General features: G+C 37.6%; 1 protein-coding gene across 1 annotated transcript; it reads left to right on the forward strand.

The window, feature by feature from the left end:
- Window positions 1–1,936: 1,936 nt before the first annotated feature.
- LOC104586960 (protein VERNALIZATION 3-like) lies at window positions 1,937–15,529 on the forward strand. Its single transcript, XM_010244367.3, has 4 exons — window positions 1,937–2,134; window positions 2,292–2,353; window positions 4,550–4,590; window positions 13,434–15,529. The coding sequence occupies exons 1-4, from the start codon at window positions 1,937–1,939 to the stop codon at window positions 13,652–13,654; spliced, it is 522 nt and encodes a 173-aa protein (XP_010242669.1). The 3' UTR covers window positions 13,655–15,529.
- The last annotated feature ends 29 nt before the right edge of the window (window positions 15,530–15,558 follow it).

The raw sequence follows: 15,558 nt of genomic DNA on the forward strand, positions 1-15,558 counted from the left end.
ATCGGATTCAATATATTTACATGGGGAGATGTTATTGTAATATCTAGTGGGTAAGGGATCGGATTCAATTCAATATAGCTAAATGCCGTGGTACATAGATTAATCAAATACGCTTGCAAGTAACAAGATAAGACCTTTTGGGGTGATTTTGATTGTAAAAGATATTTCTACCATGAATGAGAATTGATTGCTTTTTCAAAATTTAAAAAGCAACATCATAGATTTATTGAACTGATTTTTATTAATGATTATGATTCCAAAAGCATTTCTACAATGAATGAGAATTGATATCTTTTGATCTCAAATTTTGAAAAGGCAAATATCAGTTTTGCTTATTGATGTGACTAAATGTCAAGTTAATGTCACCTTTATGTTTGACAAACAATTAAAAAATTCTCTTTGCTAGACAAATAAAAGTCTATTATCACGTGCGCAATTTGAAGAATTTATACTATATCATTATCCCGTGCACCGCCTACAGATGCCTAACAGCACATCCCAATTGGGAGATGTTTCCAATGAACAATTAGGATGTGCTGTGGCCTGTGGGTAGGGGTGGGTTGGGTTGTTGAATACCAATTCACTTATATTGATCCATTAATTCAGTATGTCTCATCATCAATACTTGTTAAAGGGTTATAATTCACTTTAATCCTAATCTATTCATATTAATCCATTTGATTCATCCATTTTAATTCTTAACCATTCTCACTCATATTTATTCATCTACCCTCACTTATAAATACAAGAAAGGGTTAAGACGATCCGTATATCCGAAATAACAATTTTTAAGAAGAACATCTCTCTCAAGATTGTCACATGGCAGAAATGGGTCCGATCGAAACATATACCCGAAAGTAACAAATTTTTGAGAGGAACATCTCTCGAGACTTCCATGTGACAGAAATGGGTCAGGGAAACCCGTATGCCCGAAAATAACAATTTTTGAGAGAATAATCTCTTTCAAAGATGCCACGTGAAAGAACAGGTCAGGTTGACCCGTATATCCAAGAAAAAAAAATATATTTTGAGAAAATCATCTCTCTTAAGACTTGCCATGCGACAAAAACAGGTTGGATTGAGAAAATCATTTCTGATATTATTTTCCACGTGACAAAATAAAGCTATTGTTTGTTAAACTTGTAAATAATAAGACTTGCCATGCGACAACCCAACCCTACCAAAAAAACATGTTCCAAAAATCCTCTACCAATAATCTCACACATGGTGGTCCCAATCTCATAATGAGACGTGGGGTGTTAGATCAAATTGGTAGTGGGGTTGAAAGGTGTTTTGTTGGCAGAGGATCTCAACTCAGAGTGAACATAAACATACAACTAATCTACCCAAATTGCAAATAATCTTAACTTTTGTATAATCAATCAATTATATATATATATATATATATATATATATATATATATATATATATATATATATATATTAAAAAAAGTCATGAACTCTCCCCTAAAACAAGAATGCAACTCAGGAATTAATGTAGTCCTAACACGAGAATGCGATTCACTATTATCTCGGACTGAATGTGTCAAGGTGGTTAATTAGTAGAATTAAGAACGGTGGTGTTTCTATTAATTCCATATAATCAATTTTAGCAGTGCATTTGAGTTTTATTTTGTGAAGAATGCATCATTGATGATAAACACAAACTCCACCTACATCTGGATTCTATGTTCTTTCAGAACGTTAAAGGCTAGGCTCACCTGGATTCTATGTTCTTCCAGTCAATAGAAAGTAGAAAAAGTAGATTCCAGTGACACAGACAGATTAATACATGGAAGGCTGTGACTTGATGATTTTTAAGGTGGGGCCATAATAACATATCAAAGGTCATGATTCATCAATGATAGCCTATAAATACATTGGCCACCTCTCTCAAGTTACACACATTTGTGGGCGGCCAGGTTCTACGTATACCATGTCGAGGGCAAGGGATCCTCTGGTTGTTGGTGGTGTAATAGGGGATGTGTTAGATCCTTTTGAACGATCCGTATCTCTAAGGGTCACTCGCAACAATAGGGAAATCAACAATGGATATGACATTAGGCCCTCAGCCCTGCTACACCAACCTAGAGTCCAAGTTGGGGGCAATGATTTCAGGATCTTTTTCACGCTGGTCAGTCCTTAATTACAATTCTAATTCTATATCTTGTTTTCTTTTTATGTTTTTTTTGGAATATCATCTCCTCTCCTGCACAAGTATATATATATAGTTCATGCCTGAGGTTTTTCTTGCATACGATTGGCTTCAAGTGGATTATATATGGTTGTAGGTAATGGTGGACCCTGATGCTCCAAGCCCAAGTGATCCAAACCTCAGAGAGTATTTACACTGGTTATGTTTCAATCTCTCTCTCTTTGTATGTTTGGTATATAAGGTTTTGTCTTAGGTTTTTACATTTTCAAATTAAATTGAAATCTTTTGTGGGATTGAAAAAGAGGAAACTATAAAAAATAAGAGGGAATCACCTGGTTAACTGTTAACATGCATGAGAATATATATCAATGATACCCTATAAGGATTTTGGATATATGAACCTAATACCAAAAAAGCCCCTAGTTCTTAACATGGCTAAATTAATGGCTTTGAGACAGACTAAGGCCATGTTTGGAAGTGCTTAAAAATAAGTACTTATTCAAAATAAGTGTTTATTTGGGTCATTAAGCACTTATTGGTATTTGGGAAATAAATCCGAAATAAGTGCTTATTTTAAAATAAGGACTTATTTGTTAAGTCCAAATTTCCAGCTTTCTTTAAGTGCTTATACAATAAGCATTTATTCAATTTTTTTCTTTCAAAATTATCCCTAGTTGAATTTTAAAATACCACTTATAAAATTATACTTAGTTGAATTTCATAAAAGTACTTTTATGAAAGCACTTTTATAAAAGCACTTTTATGAAAACACTTTTATAAAAGCACTTTTATGAAAGTACTTTTAAGGAAGTACTTTTATGAAAACACCTTTTATAAAATCACTTTTATAAAAGCACTCATAAAAGTGCTTTCATAAGGATACTTTTTTAGAAGTGTTTTCATAAAAGTGCTTTCACAAAAGTACTTTTAGAAAAGTGCTTTTGTACAAGTGCTTTCATAAAAATTCTTTCATAAACATATTTTTATAAAACTACTTTTATATAAGTGTTTTTATAAAAGTGCTTTCAAAGGATATATTTTGAAAATTTGAAAGAAAATGAAGGATAAAATTGTCACAAATGCTTATTTAAGTGCTTATTAGACAAAAGGACTACAAACACCCAATATAAGGTAAATACTTATTTAAAAAAAAAAGCACTTGAAAAAATTGGGTGCCAAATGCAAATAAGAGTTTATTCAAATAAGCACTTATTTTTAACTTAAGCACTCACAAACATGGCCTAAAACTATTTATATTGAAATTTATCCCTTTAAATGTGTCAATGTTGCCGATGGATGTTTAGGAGACTGATCTTCCAAGCTAAAAATAGGCGATGTACCTACAAGACACTTTCACTTTCTTTTGACTTGAGAAATAAATCTTTTAATGAATATTTACACATTAAATGGGAAATTGTGCTTAAACCTTGTGTCGATTTCCTGGAAAATACTCCCCCTGCATTTTGATCTCCCCTAAAACCATCCTTCATGTTTCAAATAAATATGCATACACAAGTATGCAAGTATTTTGTTAATTGTCTTGATAGAAAACACTAGGACTGCATTTGGAAGCGATGTAAATCAAGAACCGATGTAAAATTTATATCGGTTCGGTTTTATAGGCGTTTGGAAGGAACGTGTAATTATGATCAACATAAAACTCCACTCTGGTTTAGTTTTACGTGCATTGATCACTAAGGCTCATCAAACATAAAGTTTTACATTGATAATTAATGTAAATACTACATTGATTTTATTGATGTAAAACTTTACATTTTTTTATCATGGTTTTCAAAATGTAACAATCACCTATTATACGGTTCAGTGTAAAGCATCACCAATGTAAAAGTACACTGATGACGTTTTACACTAGATCCAAACAAAGCCTAATGTAATAGTATTTAATTCCCATTTTTTCCAAGAGAAACTTTATTGGGATGGAGATTTGTTGAATTGCCACAAAATATTCAATTAATCAAATAAACAACAAGTTGGAATTGAGCTTAAACCTCCTCTATTAGAAAAAATGCCATACTCTATTTGTGGTGTAAATTCAAATCAATTACAAATTTTGTACCAGGTTCAATTCAACACCTTTGTTTGTGGTGCATCAAATACAGAATCTGCAATTTTTGTCTCATTTACACTTTTGGGCAGTGCAAATATTCTTTCTTAAAAATTGATGCAAAATTCGACCACTTTTCTATCTCAATTCTTTTTCGTATAAAGTGCGGACCACATTATCTTGCTTCCTACCTTCCTACTCCCTCCATTCTCTTTCAGGGGTGGGGGCTATATTTTACCTATTTTATTTCTCACAAATAAGTGTGTGAATCTATGAATAGCTGCATTGTTCATCGTACTTGTACTAATTGGATTGCTTTAACACTCTAGGTTGGTGACCGACATTCCTGGAGGAACAGATGCAACTTTTGGTAAGTTAAAAACAATAATCAAATTTTTACATATAATCAAATTTTAACCAACGTTTTAAAAAATGACCCAGAAATGGAATCGTTTTGGCCATTGGTTTTTGGGTCAACAGTCCAACCGTCCGGTTCAAATGGATGGCCCGTTCTGACAGTAAAATTAAAAAAAATTATTAAAACAATAAAAATGGTCAAAAACCATTGAACGGGGTCGATGGTTCAACCGCCAGGGTCAACAATTTGTTGACTTTTTCATTGGTTTTTGACCAGATTCTGGGTTTTGGGTAAAATGGAACGGTTGCCTAGATGGTTCCCGGGCCGAACGGTCTGACCGTCCGAGTCAACGGCGGTTCGAAAACGTTGCATTTAACTTTTAGGCTATGCTTGGTTTGAAGGAAAATGTAGGGAAAGGGAAAGGTAGGGAAACTTTTACAAACCTTTGTATAGGCTCCCCCATCTTCCCCTTCCTTTCTCTACTTTTTCCTTCAAACCAAACATGGCCTTAGTTTAAATATTCATATTATAAGTCATATTTTCACATAATTCACTTAATAACTGTTGAGTGTTACTTTAAGCCCCGTTACCTTTTTGGTAAGTTACTTACCAGGGCAAGTTTTTCTTGGTAAAGTTATTTACCCCTTAGGAGATGGGTATCACTTACCTTGGTATGATATGCAGGAAAATAAACTTTCCCTGGTCCCTACATAAATTTGAAAAACAAACATGGAATTCTTGGTCAATAGAAAACAAAATCCTATTGAGCAACTTTCCCCCTCTCAAAATCCAAAAAAAAAGAACACCCCCTAAATAATTTTTGAATAAATGACTCGGGGTTACGAACTTCTAAATTATCTCCGGCTACCCTCTATTCTCTCCACTTACCCATAAAAATATGGCCCTACTTAGTAAGGTTTGGTTTAGCAACTAATAAGAGGATCAACCCAATTAATTAATACAACTATCTATATTCTATACATTATTTTCATTTCAGGTTAATACTTACCTGTTTAATTAAAGACAAACGAGGGCAATTCAGTCACTCATACAAGTAAACTTTTTGACTATTTTTAAAGTATTAAACTACTTAGTTAGTTAATGATAACATAATTAAGTTATTAATTACATAATTCTTCAATTAGTTAATTTCAAAAACTAATAAGTTTTAACTCAATTAATTTCTTGACTTACTCTTAAAGTCATTACCTTAATTAGTTAACTTCATTACCTTAATTAAATTAAATTAATTAACTAAGATTAATTGATTAGTTATTAGTTAACTTTGTATATGCCTAACCCGCATAAGGTTATTTAATAAGTTACTTTTATTTAGTTAACGTACTTTTATTAATTAAAGTAGGAAATTATTAATTAAGTTTTTTAATTACATTAATTAATTTAAAAAATTTAGTTAGCTTATAAAACAATTATATAATTACAAGGATTAATTAAATAATAATATAATTATATAATTAATTAACAAATAATTAATAACATAATAAATTAGTTAACTAGTTAAGTTAATAATGTAATAATATATATATAAGTAATATGAATTAATAATTATTTTTATTAATAAACGTTTTTATTTAAAAATAAATTTAATACAAATTAATACATGTTTATTAATAAAGCAAAAAAAAAGCAAGAAAATTTTAGTGTCAAAATTATATCTTATAATTTGATATCCATTTAAGTTTCATTTAAAAAATAAATAAAATGATACTACAAATTTTTTGATAAAAATTAACAAATTAACAAAATTATTAGTTTTAATCTTAATTATTATTAATTCCAAATCCCCTAATCCATTTAAAAATAACAAAAATTAATACTAAATAAAAATTTCATAATGTTATAACAATTTAATAAGGCTTAGTTTGGAAGGAGTACAAATACAAATATGTACAGTACAAAATCTTGCCTTTTGTATTATTTTGTATATATTTGTACTGTACATATTTGTATTTGTACTCTTTCCAAACTGAGCCTAAAAGATAAAAACTAAAACAGTTAGGAATGCCACAATGCTCCTTCTCGGGGTACAACTTGGGTGGGTTGGGTCAGGTTAAGGGTCAACTTAAGCCCAACTGCATGTCCTAAAACTCAAGTTCAGGCTTGGCCTAACTCAAAGTTAAGCCTGAATTTACCAACCCAAGGCTATCTCGAGCTTAACCCAACATCTTAGGTTGGGCTTCAGCTTGGTCTTGTTGAGCCCTCTATCCCAATTTTTACATAGAATAGATTGAAAATGCTGGGTAGGCTCAGATTGGGTCGGGCCAAGTTGGGATATCCAAGGCTTCAATCCAAGTGCAACCTGATCAATTTAGGTCAGGCTTGAGCTTTTTGACCCAAACCCGATTTGATGTTTAAAACTCAAGCCTAACCTATAAAAAAGCTTTGGTTGAACTGGATAGGACTCAGGCTAGGCCCCACCCAAATTACCCCCAACTCCTTTTGCCTCAAGTTCTTTTAACGATGCCAGGCCCTACATGTATGTTAGGTAAATTAATAAATTATATTCACGCTCATACATTGCACATAATTTGGATTAATTTCTAATAGTATCTCTGAAAGAACCATTCAACCTAAAAGCTTAAGCTGTTAGGTGAGGTCCTTGAATAGGTTGATATTCTCTAGCACGCCCTCTCACATGAAAGCTCATTGGGCTTGAAGCGTGAACAAGCACAAGCCCACCCATACCTTGTGCTGAAACTTATTTAATTATAATGGGGGTAATGATGAACTAACACTAAACCACTTGGTCAAAATGGCTCTAATACCATCTCGAAGAACCATTCAACCTAAAATCTTAAGCTATTAGGTGAGGCCTTTGAATAGATTGATATTCTCTAACAGTATCCTAAATTATCTAACGATTACTTAAATTTAGGAAATTCACTTTTCATTAGGCCTTGACCATAAATTGCAGAAAAATATTTTTTTTCCCTTAAATATTGTTCAAAGTTTTCAAAATTCCTCTCTCCATTTTAATACCGCGCCTGGTGTCTCCAACTAAAACGTGCTCTGCGTCTCGGTGATGGCAAATATATGATAGATGATAATATTAGTGGGGGCGAAGACTATTTATGGGTAAAATGGTGAAGGTAAAGTCGTGTTAACCAATTTTGAAGGTAAACTGGAGTCTAATCTAGAGTGAAGAAATCAATGTCAGAATTTGAACATTCTCCATTCCCCATTTTCCATAAAACAAAAGGTCGAGGTTGCTGTTTATTTCTAGCGGTCCCAAAGAGAATGTTTAACGAGAAGATCTCATGACTCCTCGAATTTGACAAGGAAAGCCGAACCAGTACGTTTAGAGGCATACCTATTACCTACTTCCACTAATCCTAAAATATTGCAAACTCTTTACTCGCATTTTGTGTTTGCGGAAGACACATCATCAAAAATTTATTAGCTTCTCTAGCTAGAGGTGTAAATCAGGCCCCGCACCACGGCCGCCCGACACAACGGATTGCGGCCGCCCGCAGTTCGAGGCATGGCCCAATATGACCCAAATATATTTATGTATATATATATATATATATATATGATTATTGATGTAACGGTTTCTAGTCGCGTATCAACTTTTTTAACTAAGTATCTCGTCACCTCGTCTGCTCCCAAGTGGCCTATGACTCAGGGGCCGAAGTGGAGCTCCCTAGCGTAGCGCAACCCTACTGCTCCCTGCTAGAGATGATCTGCCTACCAATATAGACGGGAACTGAAATGGCTACTCCCTGCAGGCGATGATCTGCTCATTTTTGTAGGCGGCAGGAGCTGAGGGACCTGCGAGAACTAAATCAGAGAATTCAGGGGTGTTTACCCAATGAGGTCACTCCGATGGCTAAGTCAGCACTTAGTAGTGAGCTGAGAATGATATTAGAGAATGAGAGAGCTAGAGAGCAGGGGTTACCATCTCCTCTTTTCGCCTACCTCGCCCCAGGGGGGTGAGGTCTTTATATACTGGAGTCGTCATGGGTTTGGTGGAGCAGTTTCTGGATTTCCGCTGTGATGGAACTTGCTTTCGTGTTAGGTGGGGATAAATCCACCAACTGGTAAGGTTGCCCATTTCCGCCTAAGTCGGGGAGTGGGTGAGCTAATATAGTCGTTACAAGTCACAATCCCATAAAATGCGGGGTACGGTGGTGAGCTCCTTGGAATTATCATTCGGTGGCCGAGCTGCCTGTGAAGTGCCGAGCTGTCTGGGTGGCGAGTTGCCTAGTGGCAAACTGCCTGTGGTGAGCTACCTAGTGGCAAGCTGCTTGTAAGTGTTGCATGGTGGCGATGCCTGTAAGTGTTACATGGTGGCGAGCTGCCTAGTGGCGAACTGCCTGTAAGTGTTGTGCATGGTGGCGAGCTGCCTAGTGGCGAGTTTCCTGTGAGTGTTACATGGTGGCGAGCTGCCTAGTGGCGATCTGCCTAGTGGTGAGTTGCCTGTGAAGTGCTACATGATGGCTAGCTACCTGGGAGAGCTGCATGGTGGCGAGCTGCTTAGTGGCGAGCTGCCTATGAAGTGCTACATGATGGCAAGCTACCTAGTGGCGAGCTGCCTAGGAGAGCTGCCTAGTGGCGAGCTGTCTAGTTGTCACGAGGGTGCACCTAGTTGTCACAAGGTGCCAGGTGTCATGGTGTCACTGGAGGGCCAAATCCGCCCTCATCATTTGCCCCCCACTCCCGAGCTGAAAGTAACTCGGCGAAGGGAGTAGATTTCTCCTTTTGGCCCGTAATTCGACGAGCTCGTAAGCGTTGATTCAGTTCCTTAGGCTCTAGGAGCGACTTAAAGTCCACTCTTGTTGATTGTGTCCATGCCGAAGAGGTGATTGGGTCTTAAGTGCCCATGCCGAGGAGGCGACTGGGACTTGTGAAGTGTCGAGCTGCCTGTGAGGTGTCGGGCTGACCAGGTGTCGAGCTGCTTGTGAGGTGTCGAGCTAACCAGGTGCCGAGCTGACTAGGTGTCGAGCTGCCTGTGAGGTACCGGGCTGACCAGGTGTCGAGCTGCCTGTGAGGTGCCGGGCTGACCAGGTGTCGAGCTCTCTGCCAGTTCGATACTTTAGCCCTTAGGCTCTAGGAGCGACTTATAGTCCACTTTCTTGGACTTTGCCCATGCCGAAGAGGCAACTGGGTCTTATGCAGCAGTACAACCCTTAGGCTTTGGGAGCGACTCATAGTCCACTCCTGAACTTTGCCCATGCTGAGGAGGCGAATGGGTCTTGTGTAGCAGTACAACCCTTAGGCTTTGGGAGCGACTCATAGTCTACTCCTGAACTTTGCCCATTCCGAGGAGGCGAATGGGTCTTGTGCAACAATACAGCCCTTAGGCTTAGGGAGCAACTCATAGTCCACTCCTGAACTTTGCCCATGCCGAAGAGGCGAATGGGTCTTATGCAGTGTTGTGTCTCTTTAGGCTTCAAGGAGCGACTCGTAATCCACTCCTGAACTTTGCTCATGCCGAAGAGGCGAATGGGTCGTTATGTAGCAGTACAGCCCTTAGGCTTTGGGAGCGACTCATAGTCCACTCCTGAACTTTGCCCATGCCAAAGAAGCGATTGGGTCTTATGCAGTACTACAGCCCTTAGGCTTTGGAAACGACTCATAGTCCACTCCTGAACTTTTCCCATGCCAAAGAGGCGAATGGGTCTTAAGTGACGAGGAAGTCTTTTATCAATTCGTCAGTTCGTGGCTAGGCCAGGTCGCCAGGCCATGCGTAAGCCGCGCCAGGCCGCCAGGCCGCTGGGTGGGCGCCTTAGAGCTATGATCGTGTTGCATCTGCCTCGTAATGAGAGAGCTTCAGTTTCTTTGAGTTCATAAAAAAAAGGAAACTATAAAGCGAGAGCTTCAATTTCTAAAAAGCGACGTCTTACCTTTCTGGGAGAAGAGGACTTAGCTTTTTGTAGGATGAGAATTCAGCTGTTTGTAGGATGAGAACTTAGCTTTTGTAGAATGAGAACTTAGCTTTTTGTAGCGATTCCCACAAATGGAGCCAATTGATGTAACGGTTTCTGGTCGCGTATCAATTTTTTTACTAAGTATCTCGTCAACTCGTCTGCTCCCAAGTGGCCTATGACTTAGGGGTCGAAGTGGAGCTCCCTAGCGTAGCGCAACCCTGTTGCTCCCTACTGGAGATGATCTGGCTACCAGCAGCGATGGGAATTGAACTGGCTACTCCCTGCAGGTGATAATCTGCTCATCTTTGTAGGTGGCAGGAGCTGAGGGACCTACGAGAACTAAATCAGAGAACCCGAGGGTGTTTACCCGGCGAGGTCACTCTGATGGCTAAGTCAGCACTTAGTAGTGAGCTGAGAATGATATTAGAGAATGAGAGAGCTAGAGAGCAGGGGTTACCATCTCCTCTTTCCGCTTACCTCGCCCCTAGGGGGTGAGGTTTTTATATAGTGGAGTCCCCATGGGTTTGGTGGAACAGTTCCTGGATTCCCGCTGTGATGGGACCTGCTTTCATGCTAGGTGAGGATAAAGCCCCCAACCGGTAAGGTTGCCCATTTCCGCCTAAGTCGAGGAGTGGGTGAGCTAATATAGCCGTTACAAGTCACAATCCCGTAAAATGCGGGGTACAGTGGTGAGCTCCTTGGAATTATCATGCGATGGTCGAGCTGCCTGTGAAGTGTCGAGTTGTCTGGGTGGTGAGCTGCCTAGTGGCGAACTGCCTATGGCGAGCTGCCTGTAAGTGTTGCATGGTGGCGAGCTGCCTGTAAGTGTTGCATGGTGGCGAGCTGCCTAGTGGCAAGCTGCCTATAAGTGATGCATGGTGGCAAGTTGCCTAGTGGCGAGCTGCCTGTGAGTGTTGCATAGTGGCGAGCTGCCTGGGAGAGCTGCATGGTGGCGAGCTGCCTATGAAGTGCTACATGATGGCGAGGTGCCTAGTGGCGAGCTGCCTGGGAGAACTGCCTAGTGGCAAGTGCTTGTGGCGAACTGCTTGTAAGTGGCGAGCTGTCTAGTTGTCACAAGGCTACACCTAGTTGTCACAAGGTGCCAGGTGTCATAGTGTCACTAGAGGGCCAAATCCGCCCTCATCAATTATTATATAATATATTAATATATATAATTTTTTGGGAGAATGATGGTTCAGCCAAGGGTCAGAACTTTTAGGCCCAAAGTACACTTGGGGTAGGTGCCAATTTGGAATTGATGCCAATTCACAAGCAAGCATTGGTGTATAGAGTAGGGTATTTGACATTTTGAATGTTTATAGGTCTGCAGTGGAATTCAGAAATCTACAATGGGCCTGTATGTACCTTTCCATAATTTTATTCAATTTTATTATATTATTTCATTTTATTATTACATATATAAGCAATATTGTATACACCAAAATTCATATAAAATAAAATTTTAAGATCTTTTTTATTTTTTGCCCATTTTTAATTTATGTTAAAATTTTCATTACTTTTTCAAAAATATTAAAAAAAAAAACATGGCTTGGCCCGGTTTGTAGCCTGGCTTAGCCCAAGGCTTGGCCTGTGGACTAGCCCGGTCCGCAGCATGGCATGGCACAGACCGGGCCTATGCGGGCAAGAATCCCAAGGGAGGGAAGCACGGCCTGCATCTATATATATATATATATATATATATATATATATATATATATATATATATATATATATATATATATATATATATTCAAAGTTTTTAAAACCGAACTAGACAGGGAACCGTTCTAGGATCCGATTCCTGGGTCGAATAGTTTGACCATTCAAACCAAACAGACAGCCCATTCGGACAAAAAAAAATAAAAATAATTAAAAAAAGTAAAAACGACCAAAAACCGTTATCCGAGTTAACAGTTCGACCACCCAACAGGTCAGCAATTCGCTGACCAAATCAATGGTTTTTGGCCAAAAAAACAGTTCTGGGCTGAAACGGAACCAACCAGGTGACTACTTCCCAATTTTTTCGGTCTGGTTGTCTGGTCCAGTCTAGATTTAAAATACCTTGTGTTTAAACTTAGTTAATTAAATTGTAATAGGACAATGATAATTGACCACTAAACCACTTATAGGGTGTTTGGTTTCATTTATGTTTATTGAGTAAACGTTTTATATTTGTGTGACTACAATACCGAGAAAAGCAATTAATGAGGGTATTTATGACACATAAATGCCATTAGGCACCACATCAGCAAAATGCCAATCCCACTTCCTAAAATGGTTGAGATGCACAGAAATCGAAGTTTGCTTTTACAAATATCGATACATACAAATGCACGAGGTGTCTATGTGGGACTGTTTATTCAAAAAACGTACACGGAAGCAAACATATATTTATTCAAATAACTATGTATTCACCTTGTTCACCCATAACTTTCGCCCAGTAACGGTCAAAATTTATTGAAACATTCGTTATGAACTCTCAGAAATGTTAATTTCCAAACCCAAGTTAAAAGAGATTGGGCCTAGGGGTTTTTACCGTTCAGTCCACCACTAGAAATCTACAACTGCACTCTAAGGGTGTAGTGGGTTCTTAAATAAATTATTTACCACTGCTCCCTGTAATGACAAGGAGATATTTCTGATGCACAGTTGTAATTATTCGTGGATAGAAATGTGAAAACAAGTATGAGTAGCATATCCGATCCTTTTTAAGTAGGGTTTGAAAGATATAGCTCAGGAATGCCTTAAATAGTACACCCTAAACCTTTATCAAACATACATATATTTCTCTTTAAAATATATTATATATCAATCTTTACTTTTCAATGAAAATTGCATGTGCATATCACCACCTATTTAGTTTTCTGGCTGTCTAGCGAGAGGCATGACTATGAGAAACAATATTTCCACGTACAAGTGTGTGACTGCAAGATGGGTATGCTTTAATATTAATTGTTCCAGCAGGGAATGAGATAGTGAGCTATGAGAGCCCAAATCCAACGTCTGGGATCCACCGTCTTGTGTTTGCACTGTTTAGGCAATTGGGAAGGCAGACAGTGTATGCTCCAGGGTGGCGTCAAAATTTCAACACCAGAGACTTTGCTGAGATTTACAACCTCGGCCTACCAGTTGCTGCTCTCTATTTCAACTGCCAAAGGGAGGGGGGTTGTGGTGGGAGGAGGTAATTAAATAAATGTGTCAGTAAACTTCTAGCTCTTCATCACACATTCGCCTTTAGTTTGTTTACTATGATATGTATTTTAATTTGATGATGTGATGGAAAACAATCCAGTGTAAGATTTATTGTAGATAAATAATATAATACTCGGTACGTGTGTTAGAATTATGTTTTCTGATCAATGTCTTCTGTTTTAGCCTTTTTTGTTTTTCGGATTTTTAGAGAGAAAAATTGGTTAATGGGATTTTGGTTTTCATGTATTGCCAAGATATGTATGTTCTGTTTTCAGATTTACGTGGGGTCTAATGTTTTAAAAACCGACCTGAAACTGAAATTGCTTTGGCCACTGATTTCAGGGTCAGTGATTTGACCATCCACTTTGAATGGATGGTCTGTTCTAAATTAAAAAAATGAAAAAATGGCCAAAAACCATTGTTCGGGTTGAATAGGTCAATGGTTCGACCACCCATGTCAACGGGTCATTGACCAAATCAACGATTTTTTGCCAAATAACAGGTTAAGGGTGAAATGGAACCAATTGCCTACAAGATGGTTCCCAGGCCAAACGGTCTGACTGTATGAATCAACAATGGTTCAAAAACACCGGTGGGGTCAATGGAAAATTTATTTTCCCTAATAAGTGTGATACCCATCTCTCAGGTGGATAAATAACTTTCCCACCTTAGGGGAAAGTTGACAATACTTGGATGAGACAAAATTGCCCATTTTAATAATGGTTTTTTATAGGTAAAATGGTCAATATCTTATTTACCTAGGAAATAAAAGAGCATAGATAAATGCACATAGGGAGGTAAGTGTTTCTTAGGAAATACTTACTCAGGTTACATTTACCCATATATATAAGTAACTTCCCGAAAAGCAAATGGAGCCTAACAGAAAAAGACAAAAAAGAAAAAAAAAACGCTAAATTCGATTATTGCCTGGGTGGATCAGTTTGAACCCTTTAAACCTCTAGAAAACCTGAAAATTATAGACTTGACATTGTTTTCAAAACTAGACGGGACCGGAAAAACCAAGAACCGGTCAAATCCAACAACCAATTCCATTATACCCCATGACCGTTATTTTGCTAAAAAACGTTGATTTAATCAGCAAACCACTGACCTAAGCAGTCAAACCGTCCAACGGTGGAAGGCCAACTCTAACCATCAAGTTCTTTAAACCACCATCAAATTTATCATATACCTAGCCTTTGAGCAATTCAAAAATCAACAGCCAAGATTCAACACCGTATACATTCATACTTGCCACCATGATCATACTATTACATCATATGCCAAGATCAATGAGAATCAACAAAATATTGATTTCCATCCTCAGATCTACCTGATCCACCATTTACCTCACTTTATATCTTCTAAAAATTTAAATAAATTCAACTAATAGAATCCACACACCTTAATATATTCCCATTACCTGATTAATCACTTCCAACATACTTTAACGGTTACGTTGACAATATGATTTTCATGTGCTCATTTAAAGCTAAATTTATATTTGTACCTAAATAAATCACTTATATGGTTGGCACATGGATGGTTACCATAAAATGTGTCCTCACTAGAACTCATCTAACGAAGACAAGTAATGAAAACATGGTATAATGGTGGATTTGTTGTCTCTCGACAACTCAACCACCTCGCTTTAAATCTTCCTACTCGTTTCTATCAATGTTTTCAATTTTCAGTTAAATCTAATAGTCAAACTGATTATTGACTAGTCACATACAAATTCATGAGCCTTTTTCAACCCAAACCACTTTGTTGAAAACAAATAAAAATGTTGACATGCATGGTCAACAACCTAATGACCTATTTAGTTGAGTCACTAACATATTTGAATCAGTCAATATAAATTAATTAGACATTAATTTTCTTTGTACTTTTGTGT

Source organism: Nelumbo nucifera, chromosome 1 (genome assembly GCF_055504915.1).
Source record: "Nelumbo nucifera cultivar China Antique chromosome 1, China Antique-T2T, whole genome shotgun sequence".
NCBI classification, from domain to species: Eukaryota; Viridiplantae; Streptophyta; class Magnoliopsida; order Proteales; family Nelumbonaceae; genus Nelumbo; species Nelumbo nucifera.